Source organism: Triturus cristatus, chromosome 6 (assembly GCF_964204655.1).
Source record: "Triturus cristatus chromosome 6, aTriCri1.1, whole genome shotgun sequence".
NCBI lineage: Eukaryota > Metazoa > Chordata > Amphibia > Caudata > Salamandridae > Triturus > Triturus cristatus.
Window position 1 is genome coordinate 1368774703 of NC_140589.1, and position 24695 is coordinate 1368799397.

General features: G+C 45.7%; 1 protein-coding gene across 1 annotated transcript in view; it reads left to right on the plus strand.

Annotated features, from left to right (window-relative positions):
- The window catches only part of FANCL (FA complementation group L), a 433780-nt gene that overhangs the window by 144632 nt on the left and 264453 nt on the right, over positions 1 to 24695 (plus strand). Inside the window, exon 7 of the mRNA XM_085612370.1 lies at positions 785 to 853. Coding sequence (XP_085468496.1) covers positions 785 to 853 — 69 coding nt within the window. The remainder of the gene's footprint in view (positions 1 to 784; positions 854 to 24695) is intronic.

The following is a 24695-nucleotide window of genomic DNA, read 5'->3' on the forward strand; positions in this document are numbered from 1 at the left end:
TTGCCCCCACTTTTATATAATGAGCATTCCGTTCTTTGGTGTTAGGAGTGGCTTAGCTAATTTATAAAAGTAGGTTTTCCTACATAGCAGTGGCTTTTTTCCTTGCCACATGTCTGCAGTACTTTAAACCTGTAGCCAAGTGAAAGCACAGTGTTGCTGTTTGGAGACATACATTTGTTTTCATACAAGTGGGTGGTGTAAATACAGACAGGAGCCTGAATGTGACATTGAACTTCCATGTCACTGGAGCACTTTTAGCGCCATGTACAGTGGCTTTAATTGATAGATAAATAAGCCAATTAAGTGAAGCCAGAGCAGGGTATATGCATTAGAGGCAACGCACAGACAATAGACCACTACTTAGCATTGTCATAGTGCATAGAAATTTACAACCAGCAAAATCGGACCAGAAAAAGTGAGGGGACTACATTAAGAAATAGGTTTATTTAATTTTTAAATCTTTTTTTACGGTCGCCAAAATAAGATCACGCTAAGGCATATGTAATATCTGTATTCTTGATCTATTCAGGAAAATTTTGTGTTTTGTTTGCAGAAAGCGCATTAAAGAAATGGAGATCGCATATTAATACTGTATGAGTAGAATATATGAGTTATAGAAAAATGCCATGAGGTATAAAAATGTACCCACATTTGCAGTTTTTTCTTGCTTATCTTTAGTTGCTCACATAACTGTGTTTGGCAAGTAAATATTTTCTGTGTGCATTCACATCTTTACTATGTATGGTAGTGAGTCCTCTGAATAAGTTGATTGCTTTCTTTTCAGTACCCTGTGGAACCACCAGATTGCATAGTAGACTTTCCAGTGCCATTTGCTATTTCCTGGACTGCCAAGGTAAAGCACGAATGTATTCTATGTTGATCTTTGGGTTAATGCATTTTGTTCTTTGGCAGACTTGCCTGTTTTATTAATTTGTTTGATTTTTTTTAACTCGTCTCATTCTGGACTGAAAACAATATCAAAGCACTTGAGACTTGCTTTACAAACTAAAATATAACATCCAGAAAGAAGGATAGAATTGAATCACAAGTAATAAATGCAACGGTTTTGCGTGAGACCCGCAGCAAGAGTGAGAGCGGGAGAGTGGGAGGGCAGTGGCAGTGCGGGACCCGAGAACCGTGAGGGTTTCAAGAGGCGTAACCCGGTCCTAAACTGTCCACACAAAAAAAACGCAAAGCATTGGTGGCGCGGGAGGCCCCGCGGGAGGCCCCGGAGGCTGCGGGAGAGCTCAGGCCCAAGGGTACCGAGGAGAAGTACTGAAGGAGAGGAGCAGAACGCGGCGGGAGCACAGCGAGAACTGCCGCAAACGCCGAACAGCGGACAGAGCCCCATATTGAACCTGGATTGAGCCCCGCAGACAGTGAACCGGGCCCCCAGCCTGGCCCCCCTTCAAAAGAGGTGAGGCGATATGCCATTTATCGCGGCCATTTATCACGGCCATTTATCACGGGGGGGAGGCACTTGGAGCCGCGACAGACTGTGATAGACTGCGGTGGGCACAAGAGCGTAAGCGCAAGCAAGCTTAACAAGAGCTTAACCACTGCGTCAGGAGCCGTGGGGTGTGCTGTCCAGCGGGGAGGGCTACCCTGCAGGAGCAGCAAAAGTTTGCTAAACGAAGCAGGAAGTTTACCTAACGTGGTCGGAACCACATACTAGAGGGCTGCCTTTGCCGAAGTAATTTTACCTGGTGTGGTGGAGTACGCAAAGTTAGGATCAAAAACACAGGAACAGCATATTGGAAAGGCTGTTTATCACAGTAGGAGCCGCGAGCTAACTCAAAATGAGGTAGGACTCTCAAGGCTCCCTTGAGGTGGTACAAGAGCCGTAAAACCTTTTAGGGTTGATTGGGCTGCTTAGGCCGCAGCACCAGCAACGCAGTGTTACATCAACATCAACCACAACTCCTACTGCAATTGAGTAAGTACACCAGAGGGGTTCCCAAGGAGATGTAAATGTATGTGTCTTGTAAAGCGCACTGCTGCCCTGAGGCGTCCTGGCGCTGTAGACCGCTGGGGAACCCATCCTGGCTATCCCTGTGAGATGGTCCCTCCTGGGTATCTCCAAGGTGAAACCAGGCATCCCCGGTGAATGTGGGGGGCCGTTGTGGGGATGAGGCAAGCTAATGCCCAGAGTTGCCGAGTGTGATCCCTGGTTAGAGTAGGCACCGAGGCGAGAATTATCGAGTCCGCTGGCCCTGGTCCACGACCCTGCCGCGTCGGGAATTGAACACTGGTCCCGGGCCGTCCTCTGCTTCCAGGTCTGCTGCCTCTAACCAGTGAGCCACACCACTCCACAAGTCAGTTCAGCAACTGAGAAATATGAGATCTGGGAAAGTTCGGCAGGTGAATATAGGCAAAAAAAAACAAAAAACGTCAGAGGAAGGGCCAGACATAAGCCAAAAAAGAAAGCCCCCCAGACAGAGAGGCTAGTCTCTGCACCAACACCGGACATAACATCTCTTAGCCCTGGTAAAAATACCGGGATCCAAAAATTCTTCTTTTTAAAGGATCTAATGGCTGCCATTTGCGCACCAACTATAGAGACAGCCCGGTTGCCGAGTCCTATAGCACCAGTAATCAGGGCGAACTAAAGTCACGATAAACCGGGAACAACTGAGCAACAGCAAAAGCGTGCATTCACCTCCAGTAAAATAAGTCCTCCTTCTGTCAGGGCTTAATTTGTGCCGGTGCTTTCCGGTGCTAAGCACCGGCACCTATTTCTCAGGGCCGGGTCTATAGAATTTGTGAGCATAGTTATGCTCCAGAGGTGTGTGTTGCAGGTGCTTACATTTTCAGGGTGGAGTTTATTTCACTGCTTGAGGCTTGATCGGGTCCGTCAGCTGCGGAGCAAGGAATGAAGTGGTGAACAGGGCTGTGGTCGGCGGCACCTTCAAGGCTTTGCAGGGACAGGCAGGCCTTAGCGCAAGTTGAACAGGCAGGCCTCGGCGCGAACGGAAGAGGCAGGTCTCAGCACAAAAATCGGCTTCCGGGGCACTCCTAGCAGCGCGAGAGCTGGTTGGTTGGTTGTCCCTATCCAAGACGCCGGCCACAAAGGAGGGCTAACCTTGACGCAGCTCAGGGGTCCTGCGCTCCCTGACACCTTGCATACTTTAAATGCAAAACTTTCCTTCAGACAAACTCCGAGTGCTCACCGTGCTCGGGGATAACAGGAGCGAGATCCCCCCTCCCCTCAAGCCTCCACCTCGGCTCTCTCTGGGCAGGACGTGGCTGTGTCAGTGCTCTCGGTGTGTGTGTGTGTGTGGGGGGGGCGGGGGGTGTGCTGGGGTTTGTGTAACAGGGAGTGGGGTGAGAGGGTCACCGGGGAATCTTACTTGTTCCCGTTTCTAGGCCATAACTTTGGGAAGGGCAGAGTAACGGGACATGCTAGCACAGCTGAGCGAGGCGCAGAGACCTGCCAAGAAGGGACGGGGTGTGAGGAGGGAAGGGAAGAAGAGGTGGTGGGAGAGGAGACGATAATGAAAAGTAGGTTTAAAATGGGGACGAGAGAGGAGAGAAGAGAAAAGAAGAAGCACAAAGAAAACCGGAGGAAGGTGAAGCCCAGAGAGTGTGAGGAAAGAGAGAAAGAACACTAGATGGAACAAAAACGTACAGACACCTAGGAAGAGAAGGGGCAGGGGAAGCGAGAGGCAGGCAGCGACAGAGCCGGAGGAAAGGTATGAGTGCATGCATATTTATATTCAACTGTTAATGTATCGATTTGATAAAGTTTATGTGTAAATATCATCTGTGAATATAAGGTTTGTTTGTGTAAGGACTGTTGTATTGTGTTCGATTTTTGTTTTTTAAAATTCCAAATAAGTCATAATCAAGTGATCTGTTTTGTTATTTTATGTTATAATTATTTGGCATCGGGCTGTTTGGGGTATTGCCTTATAAACCCCACTGCGAACGGTGTCTTGTCACCTTCTTTTAAAGGATTTCATGGCAGACTGGATCTTTCAGTGCTCATGCCAAGTGATTTGTGCAGTGACAATGTTTGATTGTTGTTAATGATATGTGTTGTCCGTTTCGTGGGTGTGGCCGGAGGTCTATCTACCAGGCTTATGCGCCAACTGGTGATCTGGTTTGTTTATTATCATACAAGTTTGTATATGTGTGTATTAACTTGATGTTGTGGGTGCTGTTTGTGAACTTGGATAGCCAACTGATGCCTTTCGTCGGCTGTGTTGTGTGGAGTTAAGGAGCTCTGTTTACACACATTCTGTTGTATGTTGGTGGGTCCTGATGGTGTGTGCAAGCGCTGTTGTGGGCACAGTAATATACATCTAAGTGGTACATCTGTGCAGTGCTGGAAGTGTGTTAGGTGTTCCATCTAATATTTTGTATTTTATGATGCTCTGCGCTATTTAGAGCTGTTGTGGGCACACTGACACCCGTGACTCTATGACATATGTATATCTGACCTGGTGTTTGTTTGCCCAGAGTTCTGTCTAACTCAGTATAATATTTTGACTAATTAATAACATGGCGTTACTGAGCGAGGATTACCAGGTTGAAGACATTCCGCCCAACCAAGGCAGTAACCAGAAGGAAAATAAACTATCTCCACCCCTCTTCCCACTTTGAACCAAACGTTTCAGGGATGGGGAGTCGTATACAATATCTTCTTGTGCAAGGAATAAGATGCTTCCAAATTACTTTACCCTTTTACTGCCATGCAGTGAGTAGACCGATTAGGGCAGCGTTCTCAATATATCAGTTTAACAGCCTCTTTCATTATGCCGTGGCTCCTGTTATATCTGGGTCTGGATTCTTGCAAGGTTCTCACTTTGCCACCTTTCCACAGCACTGCATACAGGGACTAGAAGTAGGCGGGAAGCGCTAGTTCCTGGTTTGGAATGCACCATGAGGCTGTGCACACCCATAAACTTGCATGTTAAAGGGTATTCACTAACTACTCTGCAATGTATAGCATCACTCAGCAATTGCATATGACTTTTTAGCGTGGCACACCGGAGAGAATACGCTTTTTAGAGATTCAGCGAGCAACACTAAATTAACGCATTTCACTTAATTAAGGAGAGCAGAGGCTGCCAGAACAAGGACCACAGTTTATAATTTGGAGGTTAAGACATCTGTAATTGAATTCCTCCACACTCTTTACTAAGTTGGCTGGCCTGTCATTTTTTCAGAGTTTGCATTATAATAATAAATTCCAGCGTATAAATCATTAAGGGCCCATATCAGCTCTCCATACATCCAGTGGTCTCTCTGTATATGTGTTAGCCTGTCTTCTTATCTATCAGACCATGCGTCAGCTTCATTGTATGTTTCTATGCCTCCAGGTCTGTGTCCTGGTCCGTGGTAGGTAGAGCCTCCAAGACAGTGCATGCGCTGATGTAAGGCATATTGTGGGGTTTCTAAGACCATACATTAGCTTAGAGCCCTCCCATTGAGTACAACTGATTGGATCTCCTGCCATTCTCTTTTGCCTGCTTCTTATTCGAAGGGTTTCCTTCTCCAACCTGTGTCTGCCCCTCCTAAGAGCACTGCCAATTTACTTGCGTCCTTCCCAGTGCTTAATTTGTGCCGGTGTTGTCCCACAAGAAAGCCTAGGGTCTCGAGTTGGGTAGAGCCAACCCAGGTCCACCCTTCTTTTCAAAACATTCGAGGAACAGAGGAAGGCAAACTCTGAAAAGGAAAGCTTACAGCGATTCCATCTCAAACCCCGCAGGGTTTGGTAACTGCCCCCTCCCAATGAGTCTGGTGATAATTATACATCTAGGGATTTCTGGAGGAAAGGAAGGAAGTAAATCAACAGAACGTATAAAGATCACCCCCTCTCTATGCTCCTTCTTTAAGGTTCAGTCAAATGCGAGAAGCACATAACTCCATATCCCCTTAGTCCTCTCCTAGTGGTCGGAGCAGAGTCACAGGAAAGCTACACCAGAACTGTGGAGGGGGCAGGGGAAGAAGGGACTGTCCCTCAGTATCTGCTTTTCTTCCCCCATTCACACCTCACTCCTTTGCTTCTCTCCATTTTTCCTTCACTTTCTGCCCTACGTCCACGTTTCCTCTTAATGGCCGCCTCCCCTCATTAACTGCTTTTCATTTTACACCTTTCCATCTTTCATTTACACTCTCCTTTCATGCGATCCCCGCTGTCTGCTCTTCTTCCCTTGCCTTTTACTCTTTCCACTTTTCATTCTCATCATATTTCACTCCAATCTTGCAATCCCAATCTCCTGCTTTCCCCACTTCATTTCACATTCCTTGTCTACCTTTGTATCTTTGTGTCTATCCTTGCATTCAGACCTCTCCTTCTTCCTCCCTTTCCCTTTTATGTTTTTCCTTCTCATACATATCTTTATATCCACTCCAGGAATCTGTGTTTGATCTCAGGGTCATACATATAAATCTTGGTGTGGTCACTCAGTCTTTCATCTTTCTGGGGTCGATAAAATGAGTGCCATTGAGCTGGATAGCAACATTTTGAATTTGGTGTCCAGGCCAGCTCTGGTGAATATGTGCTTTACAAACATACATGGTGTGTTAAGGACACATAAATGTATTTTAATCTTTTGTTTTTCAATTTCTTTGCAATATTATACTGTCATTATTCCCTCTGTCCCTGCTTCATCCAGTATCTTTCAAACTCGCATACATTCCCTTGACCTCCTTTCTTTCCTTCGTCCCATCTTTTTCCTTTTTCTCTTCCTCTGCCCCTCCAGCCATACCTCCTTTCTTCTTTCCATTCTTGCTTCCATACATCCTCATTCAGTCCCCATCCTTCCTCCCTTGGTGCACTTTTTCCTCCATTTATTCCTTACTTTCTTTTTTTCCCTTCTCCTTCCTTCACCCCATTCTTTAATTTCTTCCTTTCTTATCCTCAAACCTTCCTTCTGCTCTTCTTCCTTTCTTCTTTCTATTTATCCATTACACATTCACTTCTTTTCTCGCACTATTCCTTAATTTCTTCCTTTCACTTTTTCTTATTTTCTCCTTCTTTCATCCATCACTTATTTGTTTCCTCACTCCAGTACTCCCCTTTGCGCCTGCATTTGTTGCTGCCTTCTTTAATGTATTCCTTCCTTCATCCCTTCCTTTCTTTTGAACAGCGCAGTGCAAGCACATTCTCTTTAGTTTGCAAAACTGCTTCAAGTACTCAAATGACCTTTTCTAAAGCTCCATTTTAAGTTTTATATACAATCTCTAATTTGAGTTCATTTTTAAGTTGTTGTCATAGGCTTCCTAAATGTTATATTATGTTATGTAATATTGATTTGTATAGTGAACTAATCACTCAAGAGGGTATCCAGGTGCTTGGGCAGGTATGTAGGTGTGAGGCCCCTGAGGTAGCGCTGATGTGTTGAGGCTTATGGGTATGGGCGAGGCCAATACATTAAGTGGGTGGGGCTACTTGAGGAAGTGGGAGGAGCTGGGGGAGTGGGTGTGGCCTCCTAAAAAAAATGTGAGCACCTGCACTTAATATTTTACAAATTAAGCACTGCCTTCTGTACAGCAATCTCCAAATATCTCAAACATACAAAAAATACATCTATACTTACAAAAACCAACTGTGGAAATGCAAGTAAGTAGATTGGTAAAAGCAATAGCTCAGATACACCAGATTACCCCTCCAATAAACCATGCATTGGTAAGAAGCGCAAATGAGGACGATAAAAACGAGCACTTGGAGGAAATAAAAAACAAACTGGATGATCAGGAAAGGCGTCTAGATAACGCCTGGTCAAGTTCATTTTCTCTATCAAATGATGTCAACATGTTGCAAATACTAGATACCAATACCCAAACGCAGGAAATAATGAACGATGTAATCGAAGGGAATATCGCAAGACTGCCTATCGCGACACTACCTACTGGGAAGGGAGCATCGGGAAGAGCAGGAATGATGGTATCTACTCCTTCAAATCATGGTCAAAGAACAGACCAACAGACAAATGCTCAGGAGGAAGGAAGACTGCCAATGGAAAAAGATTAATTAAATTTATCATCACCAATAACGATTTCATCGGTCAGGAGGATTGACAAACAGGTGAATGCACAGGAGGAAGGAAGCTTCTCGACGAAAATAAATACATTTAATCTGTCACCTCCAATAACAATTTCATCGGTAAGTAGGATTGACCACGAGTCTAGGGATACTGGAAACTCCCTTGATGAACTGCACATGGCACCATGGAGTAATACCCTATTATGCACACTGGAACAAGCAATCAGGGTACTGAACTTCCAATCTGATAAAATGGAAGTCCAGATTGACTATATAAATCTAATTGCTGGTCACATTGCAGGCGTAAATACCAAGCTGGACTCAATCGCCTCCTCTGTAATGCGCAGGGGAACCCCGGAAACACAAATAAACAATCCCCACCTGCAGCTCAACTGTGGATGTGGCAAAATAATAGATACATTGGCAAATCTGCCCGAAATATTAAGTGATATCCTAGGGGCAGTGCAACTAACAACAAAATACAAACATGAAAGGGAAACCCAAAAGGTCACAGAGGAAAAGGAGCCAGTCAAAGATAAAAATACATGTAAAGGGACACGTGTTATTGACAAGGGAGAAGCCGAAGAAGAGGAAATAGAGGATCCGTGTCCTAAAACAAGGGACCATCAAAAGGAAGTTACACAGAGCACTATTGACACTTCAAAAACTGCAAAACCAACAAAAAGACAAACGTGCTAGAAAGAGTAGGACAAAATACAATATTCAACCAACTACAAAATTAGAGAAAATGTTCCCTATTTTTACAAATCAAAACACACAAAGGAAAGAAAACAAAGCATTGACAGTAGATACAGTGGAGGATCCAATAACGGGCCCAGATCAATTAAATCATACAACGGATTCTAACAGTTTTAATACAAAGCAAAATGCATCAAGTGCTCTGGCTATTACTAACAAAGAGAATAGGAATCAGATGCGTCTTACAACACCTATACATCGGTCAACCACAGACTCCATGCTAACCCCCGGATTTTTAAAAAGGCAATTAGAAGAAACCCAACATGTTGATAAGGGAGAAGGGGCAGAAAAACATTGCAGGTCCAAACAAGAGTTATACCCAAAGAGGATAGAGGTTCCAATTCAGATCTCGGAGTTCAAGAACCCAGCAGGCAAAAGAAGGGCAAATTAAGGCTATTAAAAATCCAACATACTAAAAAGGGAGATGGGGCTGAAAAAACATTGCAGGTTCACTTAAGGATAACACCGATGATGAAAAAGGTACCAGTCCAGATAACAGATGGCAAACAGTTAGGAGGAGAAAGGGGGATATAAATCGAGAAAAGCAAGAAAGAACACCAGGTAATAAGGCGTACGAGAAAACAGACAACGAACATAGTAGCCAAAATTCAATAAAAGTCACAATAAATAGAATAGGCAGAGTATGTAGGATGCTCTCTATCGACCAGCAAAGTGAGCTAAAAGAGCCAGTAATACATATAGAAGCAGGAATATTGGAGCAAGAGTCAAAGGAAGCAAAACAACCGGATACTCTACAGGAAAAGATCTGCAATGAACAAAGGAGTCAAGACAGACATATTGATAATGAAATCACGCTCACCATAAATACTCCGGTAGAAAAAGAGGAGTGTGCGGGAAGTGCAATTTGCTCTGAAAATAACTTGTGGGGAATACATCGAAATTGACGTTCGTGCCAGAATATTGCACAAAAGGAAGGCAAGATATATTAAATAGAGGGAACTTTTTAAGGTTGTTTAAAGAAATCCCAGAACTAAAAGGAATACCGTCGCATGATCTTTTAGCCGTGGAATTTAAGCACTCCGTGGAAACCTCGGACATTGAAGCGACTTTGACTACCTGGTCCTCCAAAGGAACTAGTGGACAGGATATATGCTACCAGAGTAATTTTCAAATTCTGGGGAATCGTACTGAGGCCTTACAAACACCCACAATATTCTTACCCCTTCCTAACAAATCAGAAGTACGCACCTGCAAAAAAGCAAATAACATGCTTACATGGCGCCCGATCCACCATGCCACCGGGGCCAACAAATACAAAAGAGGGCAATCAAACCTTGAACAGTCTACAGATGGCAGTACAGACTGGTCCTTAGTGCTAAAAGTTCTTAGTAACACGCGTACCTAGCGAACAGTCAAACTCACTTACGATGGATGGGGGCAGATAGTTCAAGCTAATGAGCAGGATTCAATAGAATCCCCGAGGCAGGGCCACATGTTGAGGGATAGAAGGCAGAACATGATAAAGATCTGTTCATGGAATGTCCCTGATTTAAAAATATGGGGCAGGACCATGAAACTCTGTCCTTCCTCGAACAACAAGACATAATATTATTTCAAGAAACGTGGAACATGAACCCAACTGCAATATCAGGTTACATAGAACATCACATTTTAGCAGAAAAATTCGCAAGATTTGGTCAGCCAAGAGGAGGCTTATCAACCTATATATTACAAAAACATGGTTGGCAAACAGAAGAGTTAGATACCGGGGTAAACTGGCTACAAGTTACAAAATTTACCGGAAAGCGAAATTCGAACAAACTAGACTGGAAATTAATACTAGTCAACGTATATTTTCACCCTGCAAAAAAAAATCAGAAACAGAAAAAGGATAGACATCAGAAAGGATCCATGGTTTAACCTTGCGCTACGAGACGAAAAGAGAAGGATGGCAAAAGAGGCGCGAACCCATGCCATAGTGGACAAAATGGGTAAGAATACAGATAGGGATAAACTAAAAGACCTACAGAAGAATTATAAGAAGATGCTGAGGGAAGCAAAGACAGAATATAAAGAAAAAATCTGGACAAAACTATTGTAGGCAAGCACATTACCAAACAGTAGGGAATTCTGGGGCATCATAAATGACATAAATCGAAAAAAATTACAACAAGAAGCGGGAATTGGCGGAAAAAATCTGGATACAGCATATACATAATAGTTACAGCAATGCAAGGAATGATAAGCGCGCAACGGCAACAGACCCCTTAAAATCCCTAAAAGATCTAAGACCTGAAGGAGAAGAATATACCGGTCAAGCAGTAAGCTGCAACAATTCAAAAGATCTGATCGACATAAAGCAATTGAGAGGAATAATAAAAGATTAAAAAGGGAGGGGGCGGCAGGCCCGATTGGACTGCCCAATGCACTATTTAAACACGCTCTGGTGTTTTGGGCTGACTACCTCGCGCCTTTTTTTAATCAGATGTACAGACAGAACAACGTCCCCAAATCTTGGAAAGGGGACATTATTCATCCAATATTTAAGCAGGGAGACCACAACAATCCAGAAAACTACAGATTGATATAATTGATGGATGTGGAGGCCAAACTATACGGATCATGCCTACTTCTCCACCTGCAAGATTGGATGGATGAGACCAGCATAATCCCTATGTTCCAAACCGGCTTCAGACCAGGCATGGGCACTTTAACAAACCTGGCCACGTTGGCACTCTTAATCGAAAAAGCAAGAAAAAGGAAAACACGGTTGTTTGCATGCTTTGTCGACTTGAAAGCCGCATTCGACAAAGTAGACAGAAATCGCCTCTGGGAAAAACTAAGAGCATTTGGGCTACCGAGCAAACTACTGGATGCAATAATAGTCCTGCACAGTGACACTTGGGCAAGAGTGAAACTAGGCGATGGAAGTAGTACCACCACCAGTATTTACACCCAGCAAGGCCTAAAACAAGGCTGCGTCCTAGCCCTGAGCTTATTCAATTTATTTAAGGCAGATATCAGTAAACACATGCAAGCAGCCGATTGCCATTCGCCAAACTTAGTAAAAGAGCCAATACCGTTCTTACAGTACGTAGATGATATAGTGGTGCTGAGCCAAAGTCCCATCGGGCTACAAAGAGCGATAAACAACCTAGCCACCTATCTGGATGGAGACGGCTTGGAATTAAATAAAGACAAAACCAAGGTTGTACGCCTTGTGGACCCTAAAAAAATCAAGTACAAATGGTTCGTAAAGGGGACTTTAATTGAAGAACAAGCGGCCTATAAATACTCCGGCTTAAAAATGGGGAGAGGCCCCACACACAAGGAACACAAAATGGACCTAAAAGCAAAATCTCAATCGCTAATTTTTGCGTGCAGATTATTCAACAAAAAACTGGGTTGCCCGAACCATGCACATCTTTTAAAAGTGATGGCTGCACAAATAGTACCGACATTGTCATATGCCCTAGTAGTTTGGTGTGGTAAAGAGGTGGAACTGCTAAACAAACTTCAGACGAAGGTTTATAAAGCTGTTTTTAATTTACCAAGGTACGCTGCCCCAGCTCAGATCCAGCTGGAATTCGGCCTTCAAAATCAGAAATTCCGGAGCATGAGCGGCTTCGTGAAACTATGCCACAAATTCCGTGCATCTGAACTGGGGACATTAAACAATCTATGCTGGAAAGAAATCAAAATCCAGATGGATCAGGACATCCCACACTCATGGGGAGCCTATCTAAGAAAATCATTGGCGGAACTTGAAATACAAACGACATGGGACAGCCAGATTGACCAGGCAGTTTTTGACAAATTGGCAAATAAGACGGCAAAGAAGAAGTCCTTCTTAGAAGATAAAATAACCTCGCAACATAGGGATGGGTGGGCTGTGATTTCAACAAAGCCTCAGGCCTATTTAGTAACTCATTTTAGTGTGGAGTTAAAAAAGAGTTTCACCAATTACCGTTTGGGCATGCATGACTCAAAAGATCTACAACCGTCCTGGAAAAGCAACCAACAAGCAGCACACTGTCGATTTATGTGGTTTTCGTAATGAAACGTTAACTCATCTCTTGTGTGCCTGCCCCGCAGTTAAGGAAATAAGGGGGGGGGCTTTTAAAACCGATTTTTATCTAATTGAACATTCGCATGTGCAGGGAAGCCGTGATACGTTGGTTGGAAGGTTTCTCTATAATCTTGGCGTGCCGGGGGGGTAAAATATCTGGCAAAAGTAAGGGAACTTCTAAGGCAAGCCAATTTAGAGGACATTGATAAAGTATGAACACGGACGGCAGGGGCTTCAAATATGGCTCTCCTTCACTAGCACAAGTAGCAAAAGTACTGCGATCCTATTTCACAAGATAACGGGAACAATACAGAAAAAGCGGCAGCTGACCAAACCTTATTGGAAAGTTTGCCATTTTATATGGACATTTTATCTTAAATAATTTAACCTTTGGATATTTTTGATCACTTGAGCTCCTTGGAAAGTTGTGAATAATAGAACTTTCACAGATTGTTTAACCAGTTAGCCAACATTTTATGATCTTTATTAATGTTATTCAGATTTTAATATTTCCAAGCTCATTGCTGATAAAATGATATTTAATGGAAGAAAAAGTTTAATACTTTTTTAAAGTGTAAATTGTAACGATTTTAAGTAATCATATACAAGAAACTTTTTTTAGACTTTTTTTTAAATGCAACATGAACTATCACAAATCACTGGCAAATTAGCAGATAGAAAACGTAGCCAAGAAGACGAAAGTAATATTCGTACCCCTGGCTTAAAAGGCATTCAGTACTTTGTAATCCACGCTCTCCCCGGTATCTCACCTTTGTTTTTTGATAGTTTATCTTCTCTGAATCAGTGCTCCATATTACAGTTCCTCTGGCCGCAAGTCTACAAATGTATGGCCAAGGAGGACCTGACTTGAATGAGGCAGTACAGTTTATTGCAGTAGGATGATGGACTGTTAACCAGTCCCAAAATCAACTTTATCAGGATTTTCTGCTCCGTTTGTTCGAGCATGCGTATCATCCTAACTTGTCCTTTTTTTGTCTGATTTTGATGTACATGATTCACCCTCTTGGATGAGGCTTGATATACTACTTTGCAGTATAGCAAATTGCCATCGCTGCTGATACCAACATCTACCTGTGCAGTCTTGACATCAGAGGATACATTTATCAAATATGATATTAAAAATGACATACCAATTTAACAGGATCATTAACCTGCATAAAGTCTGATTGTATAAGTGCAAAAATTATATGTAAAGAAAAAAAATGTAATTTTCGTAAAAGAAAAAAAGGATGAAAGGGATTTGGTGCTACTCAAATACTTATGACAAATCATTGGAATCAGTTGGTGAAGATAAAAACTGTAAATTATGGGATACATTTCATTCAGAAGGAGAACACAAAGATGGCGTGACGCCCTGGGATATTGCACTGTGCCTTGTTGGCTTGTGGCGAAATTATGCAGGATCAGTGTGGAGCAATCCCTGCTGTCTAACCGTACTACTTATTGATTCTCTGTATTGAGCCAATTCCAAGAATTAAACGAGGATGCCTCCTCTCTGTTGGAGTCAGGAGCGCTGGTGTCGGCAGGCGTCTGGTGCTGCGGTGTGAAGTGCAGCAGTGCGACGCCCTCAGGTCACGGAGCGAGCAGCGGCTTGACGGCGGCATCAGATGGCGTCTGTGAGACCAGGGTCACGGTGCGAGGTGAAGGCGGTGCTTGTCGCGGTGCTGGCAGGTCACGGTGCAAGCAGCGTCATCGTCCTGACTGCAGCGCTGTCATCGGCTGATGAACTGTATTCAAAGGCCAAGGCTGCTGTGCGGGATGAGGGCGGTGCGTCGTGTAACTTTACGAGCGGTGCCCTCGAACCACGGTGCAACAGCGGCGTAGATTTAGGCGTGGAGCGTCGGCGTCTGGGATACCAAGGCGGCGGTGTGAAGCGAGGCGGTGCGGAGTGCAGTGCCCACAGGTCACGGTGTGAGCAGCGGCTCGGTGGCGGCGTCAGCAGTGGTTGTCGGTGAGACCAGGGTCGCGGTGTGGCGTTGCCCTCTGCGGTGTCTTCAGGACACGGAGTCGGCAGTGGCGTCGTAGGGTTGCTTTTCTTCTGTTGCAGCACAAAACACACAGTTCCTAGTGCTGATGGCAGAAGAGCTTGAAGTCTTTGCTGTTCATGAGACTTCTTGAACAGGGGGCAAGCTCTACCTCAAGCCCTTGGAGAAACTCACAAAGTAGATGGCAGTAAGTTCAGTCATCCTTTAACTGCCCAAGACAGAAGCAGCCACTGCAAGCCAAAACAGGAAAGCACATAGCAAAGTGGTAGTTCCTCTTCACAGCTTCTCTGGCTCTTCTTCTTGGCAGTCTTCTTGGTCCAAAAGAGTACTAAAGTTCAGGGGTCTGGGCCCCAATATTTATATCCCAAAATACTTTGATCTCTTAGGCAGAGTGTGTCTGCGCCCAGCCAGAACCAGTTATGCCTTCTCTGGTGTGACTTCTGGCAGGAGGTGGAGACGGCATGGTCAGAGGCAGACCAGGCCCTTTGAGGTGCAAGGAAATATCCTCCCCCTTCCCCCATTGCAGCCCAGGTCTATTCAGCCCTTTCCTGACCCACCTAGACTATCTGGAGCCACTCCTGCTCTCCAGCCTTCTGTCATCCAAAACCCAGACAGGCAATCCACATTCCAAAAGAGGCACACGGGATGACGGGGCAAGAAAATACCTACTATCTAAAAGTGGTATTTTGAAACACTGAATGTATAAATCACCTTCACTAAAAGGTGCATCTTTAGATTCTGAGTTCAGGCATACTAAACTTTATTTTCCTACCTAATTGCTCGGGCCAGTTATGTTTGTAAGATGTTATAAACAAACTGCCCATTCTGGGGAACGGGTAGCCTTGCAATATCGAAAACCAAAATTGTCCGTAATTCACTATCAGGACATGCCACACACACCAGGGCATGTCCTACCTTTCACATACACTGCACCCTGCCCACAGGGGTACCTTGTGCCTACCTTAGGGGTGGCTGACATGTAAGAAAAGGGAAGGTGAGGGACTGGCAAGTGCGTGCACTGGCCAAGTCGACATGGCAGTTACAAACTGCACGCAGACTCCGCAATGGCGGGTCTAAGGTACCTTTTCTGGACTACTCACGTGGGTGGCACAATCAGTGCTGCAGGCCCACTAGTAGCATTTGATTTACAGGCCCTGGCACACTCAATGCACTTTACTAGGAACTAACAAGTAAATCAAATATCCAATCATGGAAACACCAATCCATAACACAATTTACCACAGGAGCACTTGCACTTTACCACTGATCAGCAGTGAGAAAAGTGCGCAGAAACACTGCGCCAGCAAAAACGGAGTCAAAACCGGGAGGTCAGAAAGCAAAAACTCAGGGGAAGCATGCCAAAAGATGCCAAGTCTAACAATACATTTTTGTGCGCCCCGTCTGTGGTAAAGTACAGTATTATATACATGTGTAGGATGGTTTTGGATCATAATCCGGTATTAGTTTGTCTGGATTGGTTGTGCGAGTGTCCTTGCATACCGGTTTGCTGGTTGAGAGTTGAGGCTTTGGATGATCGATCTTTAAAAGTAACATAGGTGAGGCCATTAAAGCTTGTTTCACGGACAACGCAGGGACTGCTTTGACCCCAGCAACGGTTGCCAACGGCCTGTCAGGAGCTCCTGGTATTCAGCAGTGCTGGCGGATGCCTTTTCAGCAGGCCTGTATTCTGGTGCCTTATTCGCCCGATCTCCCATTGACGTGGATTAAGACGGTGGCTTGTGTGGATGCTTATAGGGTTAATTGCATAGGTGATTTATAACAGAATGGCGTACTGCTCTTGTTTGAAGAGTTTGCAAAAGTGCATGGAGTTCTTGGTGGTCAATTCTTCTTGCACAGGGCAGTGATCAGGTGGGCATTAGGAGGCATTGGTGGGACTAAGCCAGTTACTCATCTTGTGTGCCTGCTGCTCTACAACGGCCTGTGTAAAAGCAGTTTTGTGTTTATATCACGCAATACGCTCTAGCATTCCAACTCCCCTTGATGAGTTGAAAGCAAAATGGGAAGCAAACCTTGAACTCCAGATTGCGGATAAGGACTGGGAGAGGATTTTGGCGCATATACCCTCTGTCTTGCGAAATGTTAGGTTTAAATTATTTTTTTTTTATTATTCTGCACAGAGCGTTTCTAATGTCTGGCAAAATCAACTGCTTCTATGCGGCTGCTGTAGCGAAATGTCAGAGTTGTGGGCTAAATTATACCTTGTCCTGTGTGCCTATCCGTCCTTAGCAGGGTTCTGGAAGGCAGTAAAGAATCATATAAATGAAATCACTTTATGGGCTATCCCTTGTTCGCCCCTTACTTGGAGGGTATCATCGTCCTAAAAAGAGAAAAATCACGAGTATATTTACAGACTTACCCCCGGTTCTGGCTAAGCGGGAAGTCACAATGCACTGGAAATTTGTGCATGACCGTCAGTCGGCTCAATGGAGAAATGAACTAATTGAGTGGGAGGGGCTGGAGAGTGCTGTTATTTCAAGAGTTGAAAAGAGGGTGAAGAAAGATCGAAATGGCGCAAGGATATGAACATATTTTGGACTACTTGGTAACCCTGGACGGAGACTCAGACACGCCAAATAGCTCTTTGGGTTCTCTGGAGGATTTTGGGGTGGGGGGGAACATGGTGACTTGGTGTAGATTAATTACGAAGGGATATGGAGGCACTGCGGTAGCCATAATGGTGACTTTTATTCAGCAGCATGATCAGGTGTATCTATGGGTGGTGGTGGGGAAGTAAGTTGTTTGTTATCTGGTAGCTGTAATGATATGATGGTTAATGTAATATGTTTGGCACCCACATTATATGTTTTGTATGCACCTACATGCAAAAGCCTTTACCTATTTGAAAGATGTATTTTGCTTGATTTAATTTTGTGTGTATTTACTACATCTTTTTGCAAGCTACACATTTTTGATAGATTTGTTATAGGACGTATCGGTTTGCTTTAATCTTTTATGCATTTAAGCTGCCACTTTTAGCCTATTTATTTCATCATTTGGGATGCTGGTTTGTTTTTTATTATATGCAAAAACTTCTACCTTTTCGAAAGATATATTTACTTGCTTGATTATTTTTACCTATTTGCTACATCTTGCCACGAACTACACATTTTTGATAGATTTGTTATAGGATGTCTTTGTTTGCATACATCTATTACGAATTAACGCTGCCACTTTTAGCCTAATTATTACATAATTTGGCATGCTGGTCCTTTTTATAGCTATTTATTAGATGTATTTGTGTGGTTTTTTAATCCTATGTATTGCATCCTATATGAGTTTACTGATTATTCCTGGTGCTCTATTTATTCTCTGTAACTTGTACATACAACAGTTGTTTTTTGTTAAGAAAATTATAAAATATGTTTAATATAATATAAGTCTTGGCCTAACAAACCACCATTCCTCTATTGGGTTAAATCGGACTTATATCGATTCCTGCCTGGCTTGTCTCAGATCGTCGCAGCTTCATTTAACATAGTAGGCCGTGCTGTTGAGTTGTTTATAGGCCTCTGCCTTGTACGTGTCCAGTGACCATAGGACAATATTGCCTCCCTTGAGGAAATTTCTGATGGCCACCTCATTATGAGCTTGCAGTTTCCCAATCAAATTCCTAAACCTCTTTTGGTTTGGATTCAATCTAGCTTCACTTTTATTAGCAGTGGTGTACAAACGTTTTACTCCATTAACAATCAAATTGTTGAACACATCCACTGAATCTCTTGAGGTTAATGACCAAAAGGTTGATGCCGGTTTAAATGGCGTGCTGGCCTCTCCCAGGCATCTAAATGCAGTGAATCTATTACATTCTGGTCAGTGACTGGTTCCATGATCCCCCCAACCCCCAAACATTAATTTTCCAACTGACGCAGTCCTTTCATAAGGTATAAATCAGACTTTCAAATGCTGTTGTTAACTATTGCTCATTGTCACTGTAGTAGTGACTTGATTGATCACAATATGGAGCACCTGTAAAGATTGCCATATTGTGATCAAGCATACCCCCATAACCTAACAATAAGGACATAGACTTGAATCACTTTGAACAAACCCCTGGACATCACCATTGCAAAAATTCTCATTGTTTTGTACTGTTATGTAACACATATAACGTCTTCTGTATTTTAATGTTTATATTTGTGACACTTTGCACCCATTGTATATTACGTATTGATTGTTGCTTGCTGACAAATTATATATATGAATGAAAAATTTCCTAGCTAACGTAACGAAAAGTTTCAATTCTATTAAGGACTCGAAGGCGAGGATTATGCCTTCTATTCTTCACTTTATTACACAGCAGTCATCATTTAAACAGCAGACTACATTTCCCATCAATCCTGGGGAAACTGTAGTCAAACAAATTAACCAATGAGCACTGTCCATATTCCACCAATAGTGGCTTTCCAGCACCCAGGTAGTCTGCCCTTTCTGGCCCTTCCTACTCTTTCTGAGCACGAAGTCAGCCGGCCAAAAGTCCCCAGGCGTCCTGTTTATTGGAGGCAGACCCTACGGAGGCAAAAAAGGAGCCATCAATCCACGAAGAGAAACTGATGTCAGCAGAACACAAACATGATATGGCAGACAATCTTAGTAAAACTTGGTAGAGAAATCAAGGAACAAGCAATGGAATGCATTACAAACATACAGGAGGAGATGTCAGCTCCCACAGTATAAAAACTTCAAGCCCACCATCAGAAACAGCACCCCAAAAGAGTTACTTACTGGAATACGGGGCGGGAATCCTGAGATGATCCCTAGGGTGGGATAATCCTCGCCTCCGAGTCCTTAATAGAATTGAAACTTTCTGTTACGTTACCTAGTAAATTTTTCATTCTATGTCGGGACTGGAGGTGAGGATTATGCTAGTTCAAAGCTTGCTCACCACGAGGTGAGCCATATCTAGCACAGGCTTGAAGTAAAACCTCTTAAAGGTTGAGTCCGAAGACCAATCCGCCGCGTTTAGGATATCTTCCAAATGAGCGCCCAAGCCAAAAGCCTTGGAAGCCATAGCCCCTCTGACCGAGTGGGCACCAAACTCCCTCAGGCTGATTCCAGCTTCCTGCATATCCCACCTAACCCATCTACCGATGGTGGGGGAAGAAACCGCCTTAAAAGGTTTGCTGAGAAAAATGCGGAGCTGACGCTCCCCCGGAGGACGAAACTCCTCCGTTATCTCCTCGTAACTTCCAGGCAACGAACTATGCACAACATGGGGCAGTCTGGGAATTCCGGGTAAGAAATTACTCTGGTGTGACATTTTGTCCTTCTGGAAAGAGTGAAGGTCACCCCAGAAGGGGTAAACATTCTAGAGGAAACATCCAGTGCCCTCACATCAAAGACTCGTCTGCAAGAAACCAGACAAAGCAGCATAGCCAGCTTGGCTGACAGTTCCTTCCTGGAGAGGAACCTATTGGGCTGCCAAGTTAGGAATAAATTCAGAACCTGGTTGATGTCCCATAAAGTTGAGTAACGGGGCTCTGGAGGCAACGATAACCGCACACCCCTGAGTAGTCTGCAGACCAGAAGGTGTTCCCTAACCGGAGCATTGCCCACGGACACATGACCCGCTGAAATAGCAGAACGAAAGGTGTTGATAGAGCAATAAGCGAGGCCCTCAGAAGCCAAATGGGCTAGAAAATTCAGGATGTGAATTACATCTGTGTCCACGGGATTGCAACCCCTTCGCACACACCAATGGGACCATCTACCCCAAGTGGATCTATAACGCTTGACGGTACTGTATGCCCATGCCTTAGTCATGAGGTTCTCAGCTGTTGCCGAAAGGCCTGGGACTTCCCATCGTCTCCGGTAATCCTCCACGCGACAAGTTGTAACGAGTTCTGCAGAACTAGAGGATGAGGGACCCCGTCGGGATTGAGAAGAAGTTGAGGAAACAGGGGGAGTAGGATTGGAGAATCCCAGGAAAGTTCCAGAAGAACTGGAAACCACACCTGAGACCTCCATAGAGGAGAGAGGACTACCAGCTCTGCTCCCTGCCGCCGGACCTGAGACGTGACCCGGGCCAGCATCGCAAAGGGGGGAAACGCATAACCCTATTCTAGGCTCCAATTTTGGAGAAAGACATCGTGGACACCGCTAGGGGGTCCGGCCTCCAACTGAAGTACCGGGGAAGTTGATGGACGAGCCTCGAGGCAAAGAGGTCGATCGGGAGAGGACCCCAAAGGCTGTTCAATTGACGAAACACCCCTGGGTCCAGCTTCCAGAGGCTGGAATCCCTGAAATTCTGGGACTGAAAGTACGCCACAAGATTCTCCCGACCTGGAAGATACTCCGCAGTCAACGAGATGTGATGCTCCAGGCAATACTGCCAAAAACTGGTGGCCAAGTCGTAGAGGGCTTTGGACCTGGTGCCTCCCAGGTGATTGATATAGCAGACCGCCGAGATGTTGTCCATCTTGAGCAGGACGGAAGATTGAATCCGATCCCTGGTCCAACAATGAACCGCGAAGAAGCCCGCAAGGAGCTCCAAGCAGTTGATGTGCAAACTGCGTTCATCTGGAGACCACAACCCTCCTGTAGAAAACTTGCCGCACCTGGCACTCCAGCCTTGATTGCTGGCGTCTGATTCGATAACTGAACTGGGGCGGACCCGAAGATGGCACGTCTGTTCCAAGCCTCCATGTGTTGTAACCACCAACATATTTCGCCCTTGGCCTCCACTGACAGGGCCACTTTGTGGGAGTAAGGGAGCCCCCTGCGGAGGTAAGACGCCTTGAGGCATTGCAGCACGCGGTAATGCAGGGGCCCCGGGAGGATCATCTGTATAGAGGCTGAGAGCAGGCCCACCACCTGGGCCAGGTCTCGGAGGGACGCCTTGGCTAAGGTACATCTCTGCTTGTGACGGATCTTCCTAATCTTTCGAGAGGGGAGGCTGAGAGAAGAGGACCTTGAGTCGATCACAAAACCCAGAAACGTTAGTCTGTGAAGGAGAAAGCATTGACTTTGTCTCATTGATGACAAACCCCAGTCCCTGAAGGAGGTTTACCGCCATCTGAAGATGATGAAGGAGACGCGGGCAGGCGTCCATGATCAGGATGTCGTCGAGGTAGACAATTATCCGAATACTCTCAACCATTCCACTACTGGATGGAGGACGTTGGTAAAGCACCAAGGGGCCGAAGAGAGGCCAAACGGGAGGGAGGCAAATTAGTAGATCTGGTCGCGCCAAAGGAACTGCAGAAAACGGCGGAGGGGAGGGAAGATCAGGATCACCAGATAGGCTTCCTTCAAATCGAGACGGACCATCCAATCGTTTGAGCGCAGCATGTCCCGAAAGAGATGGATGCCCTCCATCTTGAAGTGGCGGTATACCAGCCACTCGTTGAAGCTGCTCAGATTTATTACTGGACGCTTGCCTCCATCCGTCTTGTCTACAAGAAAAATATTGCTTTAGAAGCCCCGTGGGTGAAGCACAGAGGGGACGACTGCTCCCTTGGACAGGAGAGTAGAAACCTCCTCGTCGACGAGCGAGGATTCGTGGAGAGAGAACTGCAGGGGGTGTGGTTTGGAGCGTTGGGAAGGGGTCCCCTGGTACTCTAAATGAAAACCCTGAATGGTTTGCAGAACCCACGGGTCCCCCGTGACAGAAGTCCAGGCCTGGAAAACATTCCCCAATGGCCCCCCTATTTTTAGATGGGAAGAAGGTAGTAGACTCACCGTTGGAAGGGGAAGCAGCTCCTCCTAAGTCTCGCCCCTTGCCTCTCGTGGGGTAGAAGTTGCCAAAACGACTTTGGTCTTGGTACTGTCCTTTCGCGGAGCCTTGACCACGTGGCTGGTTGTTGGAACCTCGGCCGGTCGAGCGGCCCCTGCCTCGACCGGCCCCCCGGAAAACCCGAGTGAAGACTTTCTTGATGGTCGACCGGGCCTTATCAAAGGAGGTGAAAGTATTTATAAACTTCCCTAGTTCTTTAACAAAAGGATCGCCTAACAGACCCCCTTGGGCCACTGCTCCAACCTTCGTATCCGCGAGGTCTCCAAGTTTGGGGTGCACTTTAATCGGGAGAGAGCGCCAGCGTTCTGTGGAGATTGCGCAGTTTGCGTTGCCCAGGAACACGATGGCTCTCTGGGCCCAGCCAGACAAGGACTCCGGAGAGATGAGGGAACCAGATGTTTTCGCCTCCTCCGCCATGTCGAGGATCTTCGTTAACGGCCCAAGGACGTCCAGGAGTTTGTCCTGGCAGGACTGCCAGGACCTATCAATACCCTTCTTGGGGTCGCGCATGAATTTTTGTAAGAAGGTCGCCATACGGGTGTCTATTTCTGGGGTTAGGGCAACCTTGCCCTCCAAAGAGGGACGAGGGCATTCCGCCTGCAAACAACTACGGGCATCTTTTTCTAGGGGCTTTCGAATGCGCATTGCGACATATTCCGCCACCTTGTCCGCTGGCGCCAGTCGGATGAGCGAGGAGGTACAATTTTATCCGGATCGAACATATCCGACGTATCAGGGAGAGAAGATGAGTTGGCGGGGGCGGAAGGTCCCGGTTTGGCATCGGTATCCCCCGAAGGTTGGGGAGCAGGAGTGGTTTGACCCTGGGGTGGAATTGGTTGAGTGGCAAGGAAGGCCTGCTTAAGGCGCTCGAAGGCGGAAGTGTCCATCCCTGCTTCATGTGGAGGCTTGCCCGACGGGGGGGGGAATCCGCCAAGGCCGCAGGGGCGGGACTCGCAGGAGGTGGAGGAACCACCGGAATATTTGTAAAGTGTGCCAACGCTTGGTCAATGCGCTGGGTAAGATAGTCCTCCAAGGGGGCCATGGCTTCCCCCACCGCGCGGTACATTGAGGTGTCCACTGCCTCATAGAACTCCTCATTCCATTGGAGGCCGGTCAGGGCATTATCCCCTCCATAGGAATCATCATTGTATTCGTATTCCATGATGAACACTAGGCCACACACAGCCCGAGGAGGTAAGTAGTAAAAGGTGTCTGGGTCTCAGACACTGTTGGAAACACTCCAGAATATGCAGGGGCTGGGTGTCAGCTGGTAGATGGGCGAGAAAACTCGCAATTTTAGAGAAAAACAGGGTGTGGAAGCCCTAGGCACCCAAGTCTGGTGATAAGACGAAATAATGCAGCAATTCCTGAGAAGAACCTGGCCTGGGCAGGTGCCTTAAACGTGCTTGGCACGCAACAATATGGACCCAGCAGGGCGTGAAGGGTTAATACAGACTCCACTAATGTGCCGAGTGGAGCGTGAGCGCAGTACAACGAGCGGCTGCCTTTTGAGATGCCGATAGAGACCGCGCGCTCGTGTAATCCCTCAAGACAGGAAAATCCTGCTACGGCGCGTCGCAGACCCTTTAGGGTGTAAAATGTGCACGCTGCAGGAAAACACCACCGCGCCCCCTGACGGGCGAAGGATCAAGGGTGACCAGACGGACCGCATAGGAGTCAAAGCTCCCGCGGCGCCAATGATGTGCGGGCACACGCACCACTAAATCATCAAGGCCAGACAGAAAAAAATTAGCCCGCGCAGGCTCGTCCCCGCGCCGCCTCGGCAGGCGAGAATGCTGAAATAACGGGCAGCAGGCCTGGTAACACCACAATGGAACACGCTTCAGGCAGCTAAATACGAGCGCAGAACAAGCCAATAATAAACAACAGTGGCAAAGTATGGAATAACACTGCATAAACCAAATTGAAAGCGCCTCAGGCAGCTGAACAGCTAGCGCATAACAAGCCAATATTCAATAAAGAGTGGCAAACGGGCAATATAACAGATCATAAGCAATGAGGAAAAAACACTTAGCTCGGCTGCTGAGCAGCGAAGAAAGAGGAGGAAGGGCCAGTGAGGGCAGACTATCTGGGTGCTGGAAGACCCCTATTGGTGGACTATAGACAGTGCTCATTGGAAAATTTGGTTGACTA